This window comes from Rhincodon typus, chromosome 34, assembly GCF_021869965.1.
Source record: "Rhincodon typus isolate 14 chromosome 34, sRhiTyp1.1, whole genome shotgun sequence".
NCBI classification, from domain to species: Eukaryota; Metazoa; Chordata; class Chondrichthyes; order Orectolobiformes; family Rhincodontidae; genus Rhincodon; species Rhincodon typus.
This window is the reverse complement of record NC_063365.1, coordinates 13,739,227-13,762,264: the sequence shown is the minus strand read 5'-3', so window position 1 is coordinate 13,762,264 and position 23,038 is coordinate 13,739,227. Positions and strand designations below refer to the sequence as shown.

The 23,038-nt window shown below is 39.9% G+C and overlaps 1 protein-coding gene across 2 annotated transcripts in view; it reads right to left on the bottom strand.

Annotated features, from left to right (window-relative positions):
- The window catches only part of lrmda (leucine rich melanocyte differentiation associated), a 795,236-nt gene that overhangs the window by 256,343 nt on the left and 515,855 nt on the right, over positions 1-23,038 (bottom strand). For both annotated transcript variants that reach the window (XM_048616297.1, XM_048616298.1), the window contains one exon: positions 10,657-10,783. In XM_048616297.1, the coding sequence (XP_048472254.1) occupies positions 10,657-10,783 (127 nt within the window). The remainder of the gene's footprint in view (positions 1-10,656; positions 10,784-23,038) is intronic.

Genomic DNA, 23,038 nt, shown 5'->3' with positions numbered 1-23,038 from the left:
TGCACACAGGTGTTCATCTAAGGCTGGAATTAAACCTGGGTCAATGGCACTATGAGGCAACAATGCTAACAACTGTGTCAGGCGCTAGTTTATGCCCTTAGAGACCATATTGAGTCATTTTGCAATGTCAGACTTGATAACTAAGTTTCTAACCTCTCATTCCTTGGCTTGCATATCCAGAATATTTATCCTGTTGGTTGTTTTGCTGGGCACATCTTGCTTAAAGCATCTATGACAATGTTGCATCGATTACAATAGCTCCCAAACAGAACAATTTGGCACTATGGTTGGGAATTGTTATCTTTATCAAGTAGAGTTCATATCTGCCAAGCAGTTAAGTACAGTACAAGTTACTACTATATTTTTCCGTCACCCGCAAAATGTTGCAGTTCATGGGTGAATATTAAAGCAGTGCATTTCAAGATACAGTATAATGAGTTGAACGCAAAGAAGTCAGTAAGAAAATCTGAGTCTAATTTGGTTTTCCGATTGCAAAATAATCTTATAACATGACTTCTATAGCAGTTTCATCACTTTCCACTTTAAGCACAATTCACTGTTGCTATTTCCACAAAAATGAACTTCATTATAATTGTATTTCAGCATCAGATTCACTGTCTCGAAATCGAGTTTTATTCAAATTTTAGAACACCATTGTCGTATTATCTTTCCATGCAATAAGACTAGTAAACTGCATTCAATCACATTAATATAACATGGAAACACAATTAGGTTAAATGAAGACATGCTAAAAGGCTACACTAAATTTATATGGTCTAGTAAGACTATGCTACCTTCAGACAAATAAACGCTGCATAATAAGCAAATATATTTGTGGAAACCCCAAATTCCCTGCCATCAGCTTGATAATCAACATGAATTAATCCAATCATCAGCATGAAAGACCAGTGAAGACACCCTTCCATCATCATCAATCCCCATCTGCCCATCCCACTGCAGCCTGAAAAAAATTGCTTACTGGTTTAGACCAAACTGTCACATTGTTGCAATATTGAGTCATGGATTTCTGGTGTTTTAATTCAAAATGGACACTTTACCTTAAAAACAAAATGGAGAAGAGATAACACTTTTAAAACAAAATGGAGTCGAGCAATCAGGTGACCTTTCCTCGCTGACAAGTAAGGTAATATTTCCATTGTCCTACCAGACCATAGGTGCTTTCTCATTGAAGAAGAGATGACTGCCCAGGTGAGGGGAGAGGTTGAGAAGGAGAACTCTTCATGGTTACCTCAATGGGTGGTGAATTGACCAATCATGCTGTTGGCATCACTCTGCATCACAAACTGGCCTTCCAGCCAACTGAGCTAACCGCCCCCTAATACACAAGCAATTACACAAGGGGCTAGAGCTAATCCTCTTTCCTAGACAATGCAATACAACAAACTTTTGGGACATATCTTTAATAAGTCAGTGACATGTAACAGGTCATTGCTGAGTTTGCCTTTATCCAAATAATTAAGGAAACTGGTTTAGAATATCATTTGTAAATCTTTCAGCTTTGGAGTTTAGAATTCCAAAGAAGCAGTGTGAAAAAATGAAGTTTTTGTCAAAATAACGTGTGAAGTGGCAAAACCTGGGTTCCATTATGACCTAATGGTCTAGTTGCCAGAGGCCTAAGTGAGGATTATGGTCAGAAACCCACCAGACATATGCCAGAATATAGATTTATAGATAAGGACTTTTAATAGACACACTTTTGAAGTAGGGACAGTCAAAATATCCAGACCAGTGAAGAACAGGAATCTGCCTAAGAACTAGCAGCATGCAGAGGATTTGGATTGGCAGTTACCTATCTCTTTGAGAAAACCTATTCTTTTTTTGATAGAATTCAGTAACATCTTGACTGGATTGCAACAAGAGAAACCAATTTGTACAACCAAAAGCTACAGAGAATTAATCTTCCAGAACCTCCAGACCCTTCAGTGGACCAAAATGGAATCATAGACCTGCAATATTTCACAACTTCATCTTGTAAGATGCAACTGTGACTGTGAATTTTTGGATTAAGACCTAAGTATTTGCAATCACAACCTTTTCCTATGTAGTTGTATGTGTGAGTGAATGTGACTGCAAATTCAATTGGGTGTTGAATCGCAATCATAATTTATATTTCTTTCTTAAAACTTATAGTATAATCTGGTCATTTGTCTGCTTTTACCAATTACAGCAGTCAAAGGATAAAAAAAAATACTATTCCTTTATTTTCAGTTAAGAGGAGGAAGTAGAGAACCCCATCCCATATCTCTTCCCTATCTATAATAAAACCTAAGGCTAGTGAAATATTTGTCATGATATTAATGGCTGTGGCAAACAAAGTTGATTAGTTCATATCTGTACTACTATATATTCAGCCTACCTACAGACTTTCAAAGGAAAGAACTACTTGGAGACAAAGGCTACGACTCCAATTATAAGTACATTCATCCAGCTAGACATGGGAAACGTAGGGGAATGGGTCTGGGTGGGGTGCTCTACGGAGGGGCAGTGTGGACTTGTTGGGCCGAATGGCCTGTTTCCACACTGTAGGGATTCTATGATTCTATTCTATGATAATAATTAATGTAGTTCCTTAAGATATCTGCAACATTATTAAATTTGAGAAAGTAGAAGTGTCCAAGTTGCATCTTCAGAAGAATGTATTACACCAAGTTGCAAAGTTAACATTACTTTCCTATGTTATAATGACAACAGTTTAATTGGCACAAGTGCAATGTAAATGCAACTACTTCTTTCCTCCTCATTTTGTTATGTCAAACTACGTTGTGAATGCTGAACAATTTGCTTTGATTCATGTTGAAACATTGCTGGTAGAACAATTAAAGAAATTTCACTGTATGAATCAATATGAAGAGAATGCAAAATAACACATGCAGTACAGTGAAATCCAATATTAGATAGCCAGTTATTGTTATTAACATGCAGTGAGATTATTTCCACTGAGAATATGTTGCAACTTTGCAATACTATTCGTCAATATCCACTGCATCTAAACAGAATTACAATAGTTGTTGAATTAACAATTGGTAATTCTGAGAATCTGCTATCTGAGCAATGGAATGGATGACTTTTGTATTTTGGCAGGATAAAGGATGAGAAAACTGACCACAGTATTGTCATACAGGGAGCCACTAAAGAGGAGGGGAGAGAAGAAAAATGTCATTTTATTCAGGGATAATTTAGTCTATTCCCCTGACACTGTTCTTTGTGACCAGGATCAAGTGTCCCAAAGGCTGTGTTGCCTGCCTGGTGTCCGAGTTCAGGATACCTCATCTGAGCTGCACTGTGGGAAAGTCGGAGGTTATGCACTTGAGTAGGAAGAGCAGAGGCATAGACTATTTTCTAAATCGGCAAGAGGCTTCAGAAATCTGAAGTACAAAGGGATGTTGTGGCTCTGACCTTTGAGTATAGGAGTTTGGACAAGTAGTATGTGCCGTTCTGGTTGCCCAGTTATAGGAAGGATATTCTTAAACTAGAGGGGGCTCAGAAAAGACTTACCAGGATGTTGCTGAGAATGGAGGGTTTGAGGTATAAAAATGGACTGGAAAGGTTGGGACTTTTTTCACTGGAGCACTAGGAAGTTAAGGGGTGACCTTATTGCAAGTTATAAAATCAGGAAGGGCATAGTTAAGGTGAATGACAAGGGTTGGGGAGTTCAAAACTAGGAGGCATATTTTTAAGGGGACAGGAGAAACATTTGAAAAGGACTGAGGGGCAACGTTTTTACACAGAGTGGTTCTTGCTTAGAAAGAACTGTCGGAGAAAGCGGTGGATGCAGGATGCAGGTACAGTTACAACGTTTGAAAGACATTTGGATAAGTTCATGACCAGGAAAGGTTTGGAGGGATATGGGCCAGGCACAGGCAGGTGGGAGTAGTTTAGTTTGGGATTATGGTTCTCATGGATTGGTTGAACCGAAGGGTCTTTTTCCATGCTGTATGACTCTATGACTTGGGAGTCCTAGTTCAGGACTTTCTTAAGATTAAGATGCAGGTTCAGTTGGTGGTTAGGAAGTCAAATTCAATATCAGCATTCATTTCAAGAGGGCTAGAATACAAGAGCAAAGATGCACTCCTGAGGCTGCATAAGGCTCTGGTCAGACTGCATTTGGAATATTGTGAGCAGTTTTGGGCCCAACATCAAGGGAAGGGATGTGCTGGCATTGGAGGGGGCCAGAGGATGTTTACAAGTGTGATCCCAGGGACGAAGGGCTTGTCAGGGATCTTGATCAACTGGGCCAAAGGGTTGAGGAGGCAGATGGAGTATAATTTAGATAAATGTAACGTATGCATTTCGGTACGACAAACAAGGACAGGACTTACACAGTTAATGAGAGGGCCCTTGGGAGTGTTGTTGAACAGAGAGACCTAGTGGTGCAAGTATATAGTTCATTGAAAGTGGCGCCACAGATAGACAGGGTGGTGAAGAAGGCATTTGGCACACTTGCCTTCATTGGTCAGAGCATTGATTTTTGGAGTTGGGACATCATGTTGCGGCTGTACAGGACATTAGTGAAGTCCCTTCTGGATTACTGCGTACAGTTCTGGCCAACCTGCTATACGAAGGATATAATTAAATTGGAAACGGTGCAGATTTATAAGAATGTTACAGGATCTGGAGTGTTTCAGTTATAAGGAGAGGCTGGATAGGCTGGGACTTTTTTCACTGGAGCCTAGGATGTTGAGGGGTGATCTTCTGAGATTTTTAAAATCATGAGGGGTGTTGATAAAGTGAATAGCAGAGGCTTTTTCCCTAGGATTGGGGAGTTCAAAACTAGAGGGCATAATTTCAAAGTGACAGGAGAAAGATTTAAAAGGGACTCGAGGGGAAACCATTTCACACAGAGGGTGGTTTGTATGACCTGCCAGAGGAAGTAGCAGATGCAGGTACAGTTACAAAATTTAAAAGACATTCGGACAGGTACATGAATAGGAAAGGTTAGAGGGATATGGGCCAAATGCAGGCAAGTGGGACTAATTTAGTTTGGGGAACCTGGTTGGCATGGTCGAGTTGGACTGAAGGGTCTGTGTCTGTGCTGTATGACTCTAAGACTCAAATGAGGTGCGGTACAGGACTATAGGTCTGTACTTAAAGGAGTTTCAAAGGATAAGGGAGAATCTGATTGAAACTTACAGAATACAGAGAGGCCTGGACAGAGTGGACACAGAGAAGATGTTTCCACTAGTAGGAATGACCAGGACTCAAAGGCACAGCCTCAGTGTGAAGGGATGACCCTTATAACTGAGATGAAGGGGAATTTCTTCAGCCAGAGAATATTTCATCTATGGAATTCATTGCCACAGAGGGCTGTAAGGCTACCTCATTGAATCTATTTAAGACAGAGATAATTAGGTTCTTGATTAGTAGAGATAGATAGGTTCTTGATTAGTAAGAACAGAGATAGAGACAGATGTTCTTGATTAGTAAGGGGATCAAGGGTTATGGGGAGAAGGCAGGAAAATGGGTTTGAGAAACATATCAGCCATTATTGAATGGTTGGATGGCCTAATTCTGTGCTATATCTTATGGTCTCATAAAAGGACAAGGAGCAATCTAAACTAAAAATACTTACTTGGAGGAGGGTTAATTTCAGACCTGTGAGAATGGATCTTTCCTTGGTATATTGGAATTAAAGACAGACATGCAATACTCTGACAGAAAAATGGACTAGCTTTAAAGAGAAGGTGGTTTGAGTATAATTGGGGTATATTCCCACAAAGGTGAAAGTCGGGCAACCAGAGGCCTTGTCCCCTAGATGGATAAAGAAATAGAGTAGAATGACACATACAAAGGTTTGTATTATGGACATCAGATTGAAAATACAAGGAGGAACTGGGCTGAATAATAAGTGTCCAGGAGGGAAGTAGAAAAGTAAATAAGTTGAACGATGAGAAAGATGTAGCAGTCATGGAAGGAATTCTGAAAATTTTCTTATATAGTAAAAGGTAAGAGAGGAATGGGACCAATTGGGAACAAAAAAGGGATTAAGTATGGAGGTATAAATGAGGTACTAAATGAGCAATTTACATCTACCTTTACCAAAGATGGTGTAGTCGAAGTCATAGTGAAAAAGGAGTTGAGATATGGAATAGGCTGAAGATTGATATAGAGGAAGCAGTCGAAAGGCTGGCTGTACCTAAAGGATGAAATTGGATATATCTGAGACTGCTGAAGGAATAAGGGTAGGAAATGCACCAATACAGACCATAATTTTACAGTACCCCCTGTAGACTTAAGTGGTGGTCGAGGACCGGAGAAATGCAAATTTTACATCCTTGGTCATGAGGAGTGTAAATATAAATCCAGAAACTGCAGTCTAGTCAGTTCGACAGAGCATTATGAAAGGTTTTGGAAGTGATAATCTAGGACAAAACTTAGTCACTTCCACAAATACAGTATAATAAAAGAAAGCTAATACAGAGTAGTTAACTAATACTTAAATAATTTGATTGAGTTCTTTGACGAGGTGACAGAGATGGCTGATGAGGATAATGCAGTTGATGTGGTGTATGCAAAGTTCAAATTTGATGAATTGTCACTTTGAGAAAAGTTAAAACCTATGATGTAAAAGGGACAGTAACAGCATGGATACAAAGTTGGCTGAATGGCAGAAATTAACTTAGCGGCAAACATTTATTTTTCAGACTGGAAGAAGGTTGACAGAACGGTTCTGCAGAGCCTTGTACTAGAATTGCAAAATCACCCAAAGAGGAAAGACATGCAGGACAATAGTGAAAAGCTGAGGGAATGAGACTTCATGAGCTGCTCTTGCAGAGTCCCAGTGCAGATGTGATGGCCCAAATAGCCTTCCTTTGTGGTGCATTCATTCTATGTTTCTATGGACTGGATTTCATCACCTCACTGGAGTCAAGCCAAAAGACCACCATGGCATGTGCCCACACAGAGGAACAGCAATAGTACAACCAACTCATTGGTAAGTTAAGAGCCACTTCTGGATTCCAGTGGCAGTCTACAGCGTCAGGAAACATTTACTGCCATACGGGGAGACTTCAGGTATGTCAAAATGGCATTTCAGCAAGCTCCTGAGGAACATTCCTTTAAGGCCATTATGTGGCTCAGTGACAATGGTTTCCTTTGCAGCTCCAACATCATTGTTGGTTCATCCCACTCATAACTGGGTCTGCCTGGTCTTTAAACATTAAACAAAATGAGGAGAAACTTCTTTACTTAGAGTTGCTATAATTTGGAATGCGCTGCCTGGGAGAGTGGTGGACGCAGATTTCATGAGGTTTCGAAAGAGAGCTGGATATATATTTGAAAGTGACAAATTTAGAGGGTTACGGAGATAGGGCTGGAGAATGGGACTAGCTGGGTAGCTCTTTTGGGAACTGGCACAGACATGATGGGTCAAATGGCTTCCTTCTGTAAAATTCTATGATTCTATGAATACTTACTTGCCCTTCAAGTGTGCCTTTGATTAGGCTGTGAATAAGTTGGCAGCTCTGATAGTCCAAATGCTATGCTACACTGAACTGCTGTCCTGTTACAGGCCTGTTAGCCAGCCACTGAAATAACTCCACAGAGACCAGTAGCCCATCACCAAGTCACCCTTTATTTACACATGCACAGTATGTGACACTGGTCCAGCTTCCTCGGAGCCAGCTCTCAGTGTAAACAATATCTCTGACATTCCAGTTTGTGTCTGTCAGCCAGCGCTCCTCAATTGGCCCAGGTTAACAACCCCAATCAGGGAACTTAGATTCTATGAGGCACCCCTGGCTGACCTCATTACAATCACTACAGCCACCATCAGTAAAACTCTGCCTAGGGGGCTCGCTCTCTGACTCAGTATCTGTTTTTCATCACTGCAGTGGAACCTTCTGCCTTCTGACAAACACAGAATCATGATCACAACTTCATCACAGGATTTGCTCTCAAATTCCTGAGCAACACCATCTTCAACATTAGTATTAATCACTTCCATTTATTATCAGCATATTCTTGTATATTACTGGACAGTGCAGTACTTGCATCTGGTCAAATTGCACAGTGCCACAGAAACAGAGGGGCCAAAACAGACGATGAGAAATAAATGGGCAGAAACTGAGGCAACATCTAAAGCTCCTTCAGTCATATTACTCAATGCTACTTTCAAACCAATTCCAATGCAATACCCAACAGAGATTTCATGATCCTTCCCATTATCAAAAGGCCTACTACAGCCTTGCTTTTGGCTTCCAAGGAGCAATGTTCTATTGCACTATTCTTACAAAATTGACAACGCACAAACGCTTAGGCTTCTAAGAAGCAAGTTATACAGTCTGGTGTGCATTATACATTCTTGGATAGAAGGGATTTACTAAAATTATGGTCATACCATTGGGGAATGCAAAATGTAGCCAACAAGAATTCCATTATTTTGTCTGACTGCCAGGACAAAACATGCGTCCAGACATTCATAACCCCAGTCACACTTTAGATATATTTTGAGTGCAAATATGGAAGTGTGTAAAGAGTTGTTAGGGCACATGTTGATTCTGAAGTCTGGAACGTGAGGCAAAACAGGACATAACGTATTTCCAAAAATCAACTCTTGTTCCATGCCTCTTTTTCCAATTCAAAGCCTGCGCATGGGTTTGGGAATGTAAATGAGAATGAGTCATACAGCCGCAGGGGTCTACAGCACAGTAAAAGGGCCTTCAGCTCTTTGAGTCTGTGTTGGTCATAAACAACTACATAACTATTGTATTTCCACTTTTCAGCATTTGACGCATGGTCTTGTAGCCTTGACATTGTAAGTCTACATTTAAACAATTCTTAAATGTTATGATCGTTTCTGCCTCGACCACCTTACAGGGAGTGAATTCCAGTTTCTCACCACTCTGAGTGAAAATGGTTTCCACATATACCCTTCAAACCACCTGCCCCTTACCATAAATCTACACCCCTGGTCGTTAATCCCAAATAGGAAACAAAAGCTGTCAATTTTTAAAGAACACCCAAATAATTTTACAATCTTCCTTGGCACTAATTATCTACCACATCATGCTAAGGTAAAGCATTGTAAGATGACTCTCTGAAGGGACTTACATAACTATGTTCTAGAATAGCTTGGAACCTGAAGCATGGTTATGCTGCAGTTCTGAGGAAAGGTCACTCTACCCGAAACATTAATTCTGATTTCTCTCCATTGATGCAGCCAAGCCTGCTGAGCTTTTCCAGCAATTTCTGTTTTTGTGTGTGGTTATGTTGCCATGTTTTCATTGAGTTCCAACATAGCTGGACTCAAAATGAACATGATTTTCAGTCCTAGACTCACCTTTACTGGCTCCATCCCCGCCTCTTCGACCTGTTTGTTTCCTCTCCACCTATCCTCTCCTCTATCCCTGTTCTATCCGCCTCCCACTCTCTCCCTATTTATTTCAAAACCCCCTTCCCCTCCCCCTTTTCTGATGAAGGGTCTAGGCCCGAAACGTCAGCCTCTCTGCTCCTATGATGCTGCTTGGCCTGCTGTGTTCATCCAGCCCTGCACCTTGTTGTCTCGGATTCTCCAGCATCTGCAGTTCCTACTACCTCTGATGATTTTCAGTCCGTTCATACAAGTTCTGGTTCATAGGCTAGGTGTTGAATAATGACACAGGATTGCTGTCAACTACTTTGATTTCAAATGTTATATACAAAAAAAACATGAATTGACATGTAAACATTCATTCACTTCGTGAATGCCATAATATCTATAAGAAGGAAAAACTTCAAAGCTTGAAAATAAATAACAAAAATATCCAATTATGCCATCAGTTCTGCAACAAAAATCCAATTATCTGCAGGTTTGGCCACAGCTGCAGTAATTGGTGACCTGCACTTTTGGTCAGCAGACAATTGGGATGATGAAGGCAATTAAACACAGTCTTATACATGCCCTGCAGAGGTTATTGTGGATGCTATATCAGACCTCATCAATTTCAAAACAGAAAGAAACTACCTCCATATCTCTTCAGCCGTGGTTGCAACCAAAATGTTAGAGAGGTGGTCATAAGGTAAATTATGTCAATGGAATGACAAATGCAGGCTTTGCAAAAACAGAGAGGAATAATTACAGGCCCAGGATATAATTGAGCAATTGACTGTCCTACACTTGAGCTGTCATCTTGATGTGAAGTGCTGTCACACCCTGCAACACTACTAGAATTGGACAGCCCAGTCCACTTTGATCTATGCTGACGTAAATGAAATGAGGTCAAAATCTGGTCATTAGAAACTCCCATATGTGATTAAGGCTTTCAACTTTACAGGAGATTTTTTTCATGCCAGTGATCACAAAGTGTAAATTGTCAACACTTTGAAAAGAGAACAAAATGTAAACAAGTTGCAATAAAGTGAAAACGATAGATGGATGTGTTGGAACGAGAGACTTGGTTTTTTTTAAAAGGTAACTAGGATTTAAATTTATATCAGCCGAACAAGAAAAAATTAGTTAAGAGGCCAAATAGTTGCACACATATAGTTTTGTATACGTATTGTTTGCAATAAAAAAACTTCCAGATTAACAAAGTATAAATTATGTTAAGGAAGCTATATAAAAGTCATTTTCTTTCCTGCCTTTCATGTGTTTTGAGGATTCATGACTATTTCAGCAACACAAAGATTGCATGACTATGTCGTTAACTGCTGTCTTACCAGATCATCTTTGGGTTTCACCACTTTCATGAAGGCACCTCTGGTTGCTGCTTCCGCATATTCCTTTTTTGTAACTTTTTTTGCATCTAGGAACTTCAGTTTTGGCAATTTGTGAAGGATAAAATATCTGGGAATATTAAAAATATTAGGGAATTTTTGGTTAATCATAATATTTTTAAGTAACATCGCTCACAAAAAATTGTCAAAAGGAGAGGATATGGGATTAAATAAAACAATTAAAAACAAGAAAATGGAGTTAACAATTGGAAAATAAGTCCACGCTGCATAGAATAGCTTCTTCCCCACTGTTATTAGACTGCTGAATGGACATCTCAAATTTCAAATCTAATGTCGATCTTCCCTTTTGTGCACCTTCTTTTCAGCTGTAACTAGGTATCCTCGCTCTGTTCTATTACCCTATGAGCTTTGTATGGTATGCTCTGCCTGTACTGCATGCAAAACAAAACTTTTCACTTTACCTGGGTACATAGGACAATAATAAATCAAATCAAATCAAACATAAGCATAAAAAAGCTAAAAATCACAAAATGGAGTTCAGGGAATGTAAGATATACCTTACAGTTTGAGACATAAGACATAAATATGGTTTAAAAAAATTTATCTTCTGGCTTCCACTATATCTGATTATCCAAGAGGTTATCAAGAACTTTTGAAGTGAAGTGTAGTCATTATTGTGATACAGGGAAACAAACACTCCAACCAAATAGTGCACAGCCCACAAACAGAATTAATTTAATGACCAGATCATTTGTTCAGAATGGTGCTGGCTAAGAAAATTTGTGAATATCCCCCAAGTAGCATTGTAGTGTATTTTACCTAAGAGGGCAGATGGACCCTGCAAAGACCTAGCAAAATATATATTATATTAAGAACAACAATATAAAGGGCAACAGAGTTTTGGATAGCAACAAGTAGCTGATTGGTCTGTGGACAGTGACCAGACATTGACAACAAAGACCTTCCACCTGCTAGCAACTATATGATTAGCTCTTAATGTAGCTGAACAGCTTTGGGGGAGGAAGTGTGGATAGTTTGGCAAAAAGCAACAGACCTCTGGAGGAGGAGGAGCTGTTTCTTGCTGTGCAGTAAAAGGTATCACAAGCCTGAAGATAGCCAGTTTATTTCCCCTTTCCAGTTGCAGAAAGCCATGACTTTTAAATGATAAGTCAAAGATTTTTATAAGTGGGAACCAGTCACCGAGTGCCTCCTGCAAACAGATGGAAGTATCTGGAGAAGGAAGACTGAACTGAATTAGAATTAGCTTTATTGTCACATGTACTCAAATGAATACAGTGAAAAGTTTACAGTCACCCAATGAGAGCTCCATCTTAGGTACAATGGTATCTAAGTACAGATTGAAAAGCAAAAGTCTGATTAGCATAAGAATCATCTCAGCAACCCTGTGAACTGGGATCACTGCAGTCTTTCTCTCCATCCATAACACTCATGTTTGTCTGACTTTGTCAATCCGCATGGGTGTGTAGAGGTGGAGCTTATAATGGGCTTACAGTTTTGACAAGCAGAATTAATAGTTCATAATTGTTTAACTGTCATTAGAATCTATTTATCTGTAATAACTTTTCATTAAGTACAGAAACCTGGGCTATGCTTTCTGTCATCATGGATCTAAGAGATAGGTCAATTGGGGAGTTTTGCATATTTCTCAAAATCATTAACTTTTAATGAATCCAAGAATAGTGGGGATTGATTTCAGTATGCTATCCTAGTGAGGCACACCAAGCCTTCATTTAAGGATTCATCTTAAAGGAGCCGTCAAACTGGGCAGCACTCCCCCAGCTGAGGTTTCAGTCTGAATTACTCATGCCCTTCAATGTAATATAAAGGGAACCTCCCAAATCAGAGGCAGACTTTCTACCTCAATGAAAGACGCCAATATCAATAAGTGGAAAGCAGTTATATTATATCTCAGCAATTAAAAGTTATCCAAATAAATGATGCAACTCTAGATGAACCCAAGAAGGACACTGAATAATTTTAAGGCAGAGTTAGATAGATTCTTGTCAGCTAAACGTATCAAAAGTTACTGGGTAGACAGGAGTGTAGAACTCAAAACACAAACTGTTCAGGCATGACTTAGTGAGTGGTGGAGCAGACTTGAAGGGTCACATGGTCTACGTCTGCTCCCAGGTAACATTTAAGCCTGTTGTAAGTTCTGCTCAAAGCAGCACCTTTCTTAAATTATAGAATCCCCACAGTGTGGAAACATTCCATTCAGCCCGACAAGTCCACACCAAATCTCCGAAGAGCATCCCGCCCAGACATGCACCCTTACCCTATCCCTGTAACGCTGCATTTCCCATGGCTAATCCACCTAGCCTACACATCCCTGGACACAATGGGAAATTTAGCATGGCCAATCCAACTAACCTGCAAATCTTTGGACTGTGGGAGGAAACCAGAACATGTGCAGGAAACCCACGCACGCACAGGAGAATGTGCTAACTCCACACAGACAGTTGCTCAAGGCTGGAATCAAACCCAGGTTCCTAGCCACCGTGCCGCACTATAGTCTCTGCCGTGTATGCTCCGTCTAAAAGTATCAAATTGTTCAGTTTTCTCCAGTTTGTAAATCTTAAGATCAAATGGCTTGAGAGATAATATTTTAAGCCACAACTTGTTGCAGCAGAGCAACAAATCATAAGACTTGTCTTTCTCTATTTAATCATAATGAAACTTTGCATTGTAAATTGCTGAAAAGTATGAATTGATAACATTGCAATGGGAGAAACAGGACCTATGAGACTTGAGCAGATAGGGCACAGAATTATCAATTGTGCGTTTCTTTAATCAACTAAATTAAATTAATGCCAAAAAAGGAAAGAAATATAGACTGGATTAAAAGAGGAAGGTAAAAAAGGCAAAAGGCTTTAATTAAATTTTATCTTTTAAAAATCTCAATGAAAATTCAGAGATAAGATACAAGCATATGAAATTGGAGCAGACATAGATCATTAGATCCCTTGAACCTGCTTCGCCATTCAATACTGTACTGCTCAAGAAACAATACTTTACACTGTACCAAGGTACATGTGACAACAATAAATCAAATTGATAAAATTGCAGTTGATCTGTTGCGTTTCAAATTCATATTCTCATTAATTCCTAATAACCCTTGATTGCCTTGTCTAAAGAACTTATCTACATTCACCTTAAAAATATTCAATGACTCTGCCTCCATCGTTTTCTGAGGCAAACAGTTTCAAAGTCACACAACCCTCAGAGAGGGAAAAAGATGTCTTATCTCTGTTCTGAATTAATGACCCCTAATTTTAAAATAGTGCCCCCAGTTCTGGACCGATCCACAATAGGAAACATCATTTTCACATTTGCATTATCAAGACCATTCAAGATCTCGTACACTTCAATCAAGTCACTTTTCTAAACTCCAGTGGAAACATGCCCATCATGTCCAATCTATCCAAACTGCTCATTCCTGGAATCAATCTAGTCTGGTCGAGAAGCCACACATGTAATAGTTAATTTCCAGTGTCAGCTTGTTTGGCAATAATTAGCACCAATCATACATGAATGTTGCTTGAGGGAGATGATGAGTTGACATTTTCGTAAAGTTAACAGTGATGTGGAGCATTTCAGACAGAAATTCACAAATTTGTATCTTTAATCTCATCTTCGTCTCTTACTTGAAATTGCTGTAACTTCTGTGTATAAGTTACAACATTTAAGAGGCATCTGGATGTGTATATGAATAGGAAGGGTTCAGAGGGATATGGGCCAAATGCTGGCAAGTAGGACCAGATTTATATCTGGTCAGCATGGACGAGTTGGACCAAAAGGTCTGTTTCTGTGCTGTATCTCTCCATGACTGTTAAGTGAGGGAATGCCATTAGCCTCACTCTTGTACTGTAAGCAAACTATTGTCCTTTATATTTGGTACAATCAGATTAAGTTAAACCTCCACTTACTTAGCTGCTATTTGGATAAAACAGGAATTTGTTTTCTTTGAAATTGTCTTTTTTAAACCAACACAAAGTGATTTTCCCACAGAAAACCGTGTTAAAATGCATTTATTTTTAATTGATTCGCAGTATATGGACAATCCCTAATTGCCCAGATGGCAATTAATAGTCAACCATATAGCTATTGATCTTGGATCCAGGCCAGGTAACGATGGCAGACTTCTTTTCCTAAAAGACATTAGTGAAACAGATGCATTTTTAAGATAATCGCAGTGGTTGATTACCAACAGACTAGCTTTTAATCCCAGATTTTCATTTAATTCAGATTTCACCATCTGCCATTGTGGGATGTGAGCCTATATCCCCAGAACATTAACCTGGGATTCTGAACTTCTCGTCCAATGACATGATACCCATCATCTCTAATGTGTAGATCACGGTCAACTATGGTCAATTGTGTTGTCTCTAGCAGCTGATCTCACTGCCTGCTGGTGTTTCCCCACTGTACACACATCTCATCACCCAGCCATGTTTCCTTGCTGTGTGCACTTTGAACAGCACTGCATCTGGAAGGCATGCAAAGTCATATTGAGCTGAAAGGCAGATCAAGAGATAATGATTTTTGGGGACCCTCAGACAGACAAAAAAAATCCACTCTTATTATCCTGCGCTTTTAATGCGAAAGCTTGCCTTCACTCCATGTACCTTTTTGATTTGATTTGATTTATTTGTTGTCACATGTACTTTGTTACAAAACACAGTGAAAAGTGTTGTATAGTGTTGTCACTCTCTGGCTCCATATTAAAACTCAGAAAAATAAACCAAAACATCCAAAACAAAATAATCAATTCCAGTTTCACACCCATCTCACAAATACACATTTGATAGACTGTATTCAAGTAGCAGTTTCAAACTACAACCAGACTTCAAGGCACTGGCAGACAATATGCAGTCACAGGCATCACACTGACACTTAGCAAATACAGGACAAAAAAAATTATATATGTTTAGTTTTAGGTTTATGTAGCACTAGCGATAAACTGTTTATTCTTTTATATTATAATACACTACTATCTGGAATGAAACGACTAAGATTAAAGGCTGGACAGTCTAGGCCTGTATCCTCTAGAGTTCAGAAGAGTCAAAAGTGACTTTATGGAAACATACAAGATATCTGAGGGGACTTGACCAGGTGAACGTGGATGCTTCCTCCTGTGGGAGAGTCGAGAACTAGGTGTCATATTTTAAAAGTAAAGTGTCACCCAGATAAGACATATTTCTTTCTCTCAGAGGGTTGTGTATCTTTAGAAGTCCCTTCTTCAAAAAGGCAGTGAATGCAGTACTGGTAAATATTTTTAGGTAGATAGAGTCTTGCATACCAAGGGGATAAAAGATTACTGGGGATATGCAGGAATGTGGAGTTGAGGCTGAAATCAGATCAGTCATGATCTTATTGAATGGTGGTGCAGGCTTGAAGGGCTGAGTGGCCTGCTCTTGTTCCTTGTTCACATGCTTTCTTTGGGGTAGACCCTGGGTTGCACTTAATTCAACAAGTTATCTTGTGCTTAAAAGTTTTGGAGACCACTGCACTACACTGACAACTCCCCTGTAATTTAGTCAATTTGCGATATGCATGAAGTAATGCAACCAGAAGCAACGAATCAGTTTTGGCTGATTGTTCCACTCCTCGTCCATGGCTGAGATTGCTGATCATAGCAGAAACCAATTACAGAAAATTGGGTTTGCTTGATACAAGTTAAAAATCACGTCACAAAATACTGTTAAGAGTGAAGGAGTTAAGGCTGAATATCTGAGTCTAACAAGGGCTACGGATTCTGAAAGCATCAACAGAGAAGCCAAACTGCTAAATTCAGATTCAGATATTAAAATCAGCATGAGTTGAAAGGACTAATTTCTTGGCCTTGAGGAATCTAATGAGGATTGGAAGTTCAATATCCTTTTCTATTCTAGCCCTGTAAAGCTGGTAATTGCTCTGCTCCACTGGGTATTAAGTACTTGGGCCATTTTCCTACTACTGTATCACTATGAAACAAAATGTAGTGTAATTAGTGTTGCAGATATGTCACCTCAAAAGCACTGGCCAAACCCTAAATAAACATCAGCTAACATTCACAGAAGTTAAATTCATCACATTCAATTAGCATTATACTATTGTGTGTGTTTGCTATCTTGAAGTATATTTTTTTATAAAAGAGCTGTAGAATTACAGAGAGCTGGGACCATGACATGTCTAGAGAGGAACAGTAGTCTACTGGGTAGATTATTGAGAGAGATTCTTGGACCTTTCTGTCAAGTCAGTCACTTCTGTTTGTATGGGTTGGTTGCCATTGCACTTTAATCTTATACTTATGTGGGGAGTGCTATTGAAGTGGTTGCTGTTGGCAGTAGGCCAAACATTGGAGACAACGATCCTTAAGGATTTCTGCTGATTCAGATTCAGCGGATACATTTTCAAAAGAACTCACAGCCATCTGTAGTGCCCTGACCTGTTTTAGTTGCATAAGATGGAAGAGGAAAACATCAACAATCTCTCTTAAGACAGTGAAATCCATTGTTTAGTTGAAGTTTGGAAAAAATAGCACCAACTTGCACTTCTACACTGCCTTTGATGCACAGAAATGTTCAGCGATATCTCTCAGAAGTATGAATAGATAATGATCACAGAGGCAAAAATGGGAGATGCAGTGACTAGTCGTTTCGTCAAATAGAGGTTATAGAATCAGCTTGCTGCATATCTCCAAATTATACTGTTTCACCACTTGTGGCCATACCTTCTGCTGTTGAGAGTCTCAACCATGGAATCAATTCCTAAACCTCTCTCTCTTCTTTTAAGACATTTCTTAAAACCTACTTCTTCAACCAAGTTTATGGTCACTGGTCCAATATTTACTTAAATGGCTCAATGTAAAATTTTGGCTAATTACACTCCAGTGAAATGCCTTTGGAGGTTTTACTATGGCAAAAGAACTACACACATGGAAGTTGTTTCAAGGGAGCTAGAATGGCAAAAAGGAAAAAGTTGAAGTGCTGGCTAGTGTTGGGATTTAAAAGGGATTGCAAGAGACAGCATAGCTTAATTAGATCCAATATCAGGAGACCAGTTGGGGGATCTGGTTCCTTCTGCTTATACTAATAAACCCAGTTCTCTTAACCCAGCAGTACATCCGTACACACATAAATAATTGGTTTCCTTTACTGAACACTGTACCAGTACAAAGAGCAGGCTTACTCAATCACAAATACAAAGGCAGCATATCACAGATGCAGGAAATCTGAAATATAAACAGAACATGCTGGAAATACAAAGCAGGTCAGTCCTGCTGAGTATTTCAAGCACTTTCTGGTGGTTGAGTCATAAACTAGTTTTGGAGGAAAAAGACCATAAGATGTAGGAGCAGAAGCAGACCATTCAGCCCATCAAGTGTGCTCTGCTTTTAAATGAAATTGTGTCTGATCTGATAATTCTCAACTCCACTTTAGGCAGGACAGTGGCTCAGTGATTAGCACTGCTGCTTACAGCACCAAGGACCCGGGTTTGATTCCAGACTCGGGCGACTGTCTGCGTGGGGTTTGCACATTCTCATTGTGTCTGCATGGATTTCTTTTGGGTGCTCCAGTTTCCTCCCGCAGTCCGAAGATGATGTGCAGGCTTGATGGATTGGCCGTGCTAAATTGCCCATAGTGCCTATGGATGTGTAGGCTAGAAGGGCTAGCCATGGGGACATGCAGGGTTGAGGGGAGGGGAGGGGAGGATCCTCAGAGAGTCAGTATGGACTGAATGGCCTGCTACCACACTGTAGGGGTTCTACAAATTTTTTTGTATTCTTTTATTATTCACTTTCCTGCACGTTCCCCATAACCCTTGATTCCCTTCCTGATTAAAGTTGAAGTCAGCACCGTTCTCCAGCCAGGAAGCCGAGAGGCAGTCTTACGGACCTTGGCCTATTAATGGGCTTAGGACAGGAGTTCCATTCCCATCTAGGAGGAAGAGCAGACAGTCAAATGGCTGCTAACCACTAACATTATTGACAGTGGTGGTACTCCAGGCTATCCCTAATGAAGGGGCAACTAGGGCCAGGTTTCTGGGCCATAGTGAAGGTTTCGGGGACCTGTGTGTAGCCATTTTGTTGGGGGCAGTGTGTGTGTGTTGCGCTTACCCAGGCTGTGGGGACTAATTGTAGAAGGGAATGATCCCCAACACCACCACCACCACCACCACAACCACAACTCCCCCCGCCCCGTCCACCAACAAACCATCCCAGCCAGGTCCAGTCTGGCATTTGGCCCAAGCACCCACCCAGCAGCAGGAGAACGCCCTTAAGTAGCTGATAAAATACCAATGACAGCAGGAACATTACCAGCATGGCCACCCCCATGGCACCAACTTAGGCCTGCCAATCTGTTTCTGGAGTTGGGGTGGGGGAGGGAATGTCAGGTGTAATGGGTATCAAATTTCCCTGTTAGGCAGGAAATTTCACTCGTTAATTTTCTGCCACTTCAGTAGTAAACATGCAAAACAACGAATTTCCTCCAAAGTAAAACATGACCTAGGTCTTGTCAGTGGTAAATAGTCTGCAATGCGAAGGTACCATACATCAAGACTTGAGTTTTACCATGTGATTAGAGATGAGACAGTAATGGAAACACTACAATTAAAATTGGAGGTGCAGTGGATAGCAAAAAAGATTACCTCAAAGGACAATGGAATTTTGATCAAATGGGCCAACGGTCCGAGGAGTGGCAGATGGAGGTTAATTTATATAAATGTGAGATGCAGCATTTTGGAAAGACACATCAGGGCAGGACTTATACACTTAGCAGTAGGGTCCTGGGGCGTGTTGCTGAACAAAGAGAGCTTGGAGTGTAGGTTCATAGCTCCTTGAAAAGTGGAGTCACAGGTAGATATGCTAGTGAAGAAGGTGTTTGTATGCTTGCCTTTATTGGTCAGTGCATTGTATAAAGGAGTTGGGAGGTCATGTAGTGGCTGTGCAGGACATTGGTTCGGCCACGTTTGGAGAATGCGTGCAATGCTGGTCTCCCTGCTATAGGAAGGATCTTGTGAAACTAGAAACGGTTCAGAAAAGATTTCCGAGGATGTTGCCAAGGTTGAAGAATTTGAGCTATAGGGAGAGGCTGAATAGGCTGGGGCTATTTTCCCTGGAATGTTGAAAGCTGAGGGGTGACCTTATGAGGTTTATAAAATCATGAGGGGCATGGATAGGGTAAATAGCCAAAGTCCTGCCCTGATGTGTCTTTCCAAAATGCTGCACCTCACATTTATATAAATTAAACTCCATCTGCCACTCGTCGGACCGTTGGCCCATTTGATCAAGATTCCATTGTCCTTTGAGGTAATCTTCTTTGCTATCTACTGCACCTCCAATTTTAATTGTAGTGTTTCCATTACTGTCTCATCTCTAATCACATGGTAAAAATCAAGTCTTGATGTTTAGTGCCTTCGCATTGCAGACTATTCACCACTGACAAGACGTAGGTCATGTTTTACTTTGGAGAGTCCAAAACTAGAGGACATAGGTTTAAAGTGAGAGGGGAAAGATATAAAAAGGACCTGAGGGGCAACTTTTTCATGCAGAGGGTGGTGCGTGTGTGGAATGAGCTGCCAGGGGAAGTGGTGGGGGCTGGTAGGATTACAACATTTAAAAGGCACCTGGATAGGTATATGAATATGAAGGGTTTAGAGGGATATGGGCCAAATTCTGGCAAATGGGACTAGAGTTATATAGAATATCTGGTCAGCAAGGACGAGTTGGACTGAAGGGTCTGTGGGACTACGACTCTACAAGCTCTTGAGCTGTCTGCTGCAAAGGTGCTGCCTATGTAAAAGGCTTGTCTTCACTATGTTTGTTCTTGGAGCGTGCTTTCAATACTTGACAGGTGATTTCCAACTTTTTGGAAGAAATCTCACCTTCCTCAGACTTTACTTGCCTTGGTCTGATCTTCTCTGCTGTCAGCCTTCACTGCAGCTTGATCAGCTCACACAGTGTGACTGTGCACCTCCGATTTGGAACACAAGGAATGACAACAAAACACTCCACAGGACCAAAGGAATGGACACATACTCAACTCAAAGGAGGAAATACCTTCTCCCCATTACAAGGAATGCAAAGGATTTTATCTTTTATCTATTTCAATTCTCATTTCTAACCTATGTGCATGTTTGCTGTTTTATTTTTTCTTCAAACAACAGCTAACTAATAAACTCAATCATTTGTTAATTCAAGAAAGCCTAGTTACATTGGGTCCTTTTACAACATAAATTCATTTGGTTTTCTGCGAAATATATCTATAAGGAGGGGTTCCTTTGTGAATTAAGCTTGGTGAATAAAGGAGGAGAGACAATTTATACTCTCCTCGCCCAGACATTTGAAAATTTGGGGCATCCTGCCATAACCATAATAACTTGGGGAACTTTACCTAGGAGCTGATCGTAACAATGTTCTTGATCATAGTACGCTACAACTCAAAATGGACACAAAGCAACCAACTGCAGTGTCAAACTTGTGAAACAGTGATTATGTTGCTGGAAGAGAGATTTGTAATTTATAGAACCTTGACCTTGTAATCTCAATGGATGCCAATTCATCAATGAACTTGTTAGAGTTCTCAACATCATATGTATTTATCCCCATCTGCTCATCAAGATGTTCACAAACCAACAATGAAGCTGACAGTGACCTGTCTCCAGCGAAAGCAATGTTGAAGAACAATGACATCCATCTTTCACTTCTGTGATATCCATCAACTCAAAATCCACTCTAATGTCACACAGTACCATGTGAATTCCAGATAGTAAGAAAACTGGGAACTCGACCACCTACTTTTTCACAGACACAAGCGCTGAAAGTACAAGATGAGCGTGAAAGAGGATGAATATTGCCCGAGTCAGATGTGGAAGGATAACAAATATCACAAGACATTAAACCTGTCAGATCTCCAGCCAGCAGAGCCAGTTTGAATCGGAGACCAAGCTCACTATGGACAATTGAACAAGCACCACATTCACACTCTTACCTTATCCAAATAGAGTATGATACAATAAGAAGCAACATTTGAACTAATTGCCAAACAGAAGCAACCTCCTTCCCCATACCAACTAAACATATTGTACCATCCAGTAATCCAGATAACAACCAGACTAGGGAGTCAGAGTCAACTACAAATTACCCTCCTACGCAGCTGAGGGCAAGAGACCACTCACAGGACTTAGCACTCCATTACCCTCCAAAGGAGAAGAAGGCATGTTCCAGTTGACTTCTGAAATTGCCACAATGGTTATCCCCATGAAAGAAATAGAAATAAAAGATATAAGAGAGAAAGAAAAAGATTAGGACTCCAACAGACTCCATTTTAAGTCACAGTTTCTTTAATTTTTGCAACATAGAGATGGAATTCAGAGATTGGGGAGGGGGGGTGGTTTCAGGTAAAAAATCTCACATAATAATCTCTCATAATAAGATGGCGGTCACAGTAAGATAAATAAACCTAATGTTTTCCTTAGCCCCAGCAGGCTGGTCAACAATACCAAAAATATTGCAGGGCAGTATTTTCTAAGAAATAGTCAATTCACTCAGTATAAAATGGAAAAATGCCTAAATTAACTGACCAATTGCAATCCATTATCATATAGACCAATTGATCCATTAAGCATAAGCAGACAAGCAGAAGACAGTTTTTTTTTTAAATCAGTACATGCCATGGTCTGAACAATATTGTGTACCAAAGTGTCAGTCATGCTAAGTATGCCGTTCTTTTACCTGATTGGTGCAAATATCATATTCTTAAAACAGCAACAAATCTCACTTGAAATGAATTAGGAATGAGCCAATGAACAAAACAATTTATCAACAATTATTTTTATTAAAAAGGGCAGTCATTTCCTGCTGGTTTGTTCCAACATTCAATATCTGGCCCTTTCTCAAGGGAAGGAGCAGGAGATTTACAATCAGCTGCCAACTTTGGTACAAATTTCCATTATCAACAGCAATTACCTTTAACTGACTTCAGGATGTACCTATTTAAAGTAATCGGCCCACCCCTCGTAATTATATAATAGGATGCCACGGCTTTCTTTGTGCAAAATTCCTTTTCTTACAAAATAACATATCTTCTCGACTTACTTTGAGCAATGAAAGAAGTGATTTTATTTAAAATACATATAGAATTAATTAAATGTTTGATTAGTTTTGCTTTCAACCAAAAATATCAACATCACAAACAAAATAAGTAATGGCTACAAAGAGTATAATAAATTTCAGCTCTATTGCCATGGCTCCAAGGTAACTCAATTTGAGTTAAGCATTTGGAACTAGTTAGCATCCAAATATATTTTCAGTCTTGACAGTACTGGTCAATGTGTATGTTTATCAGCAATTTTAAACTGT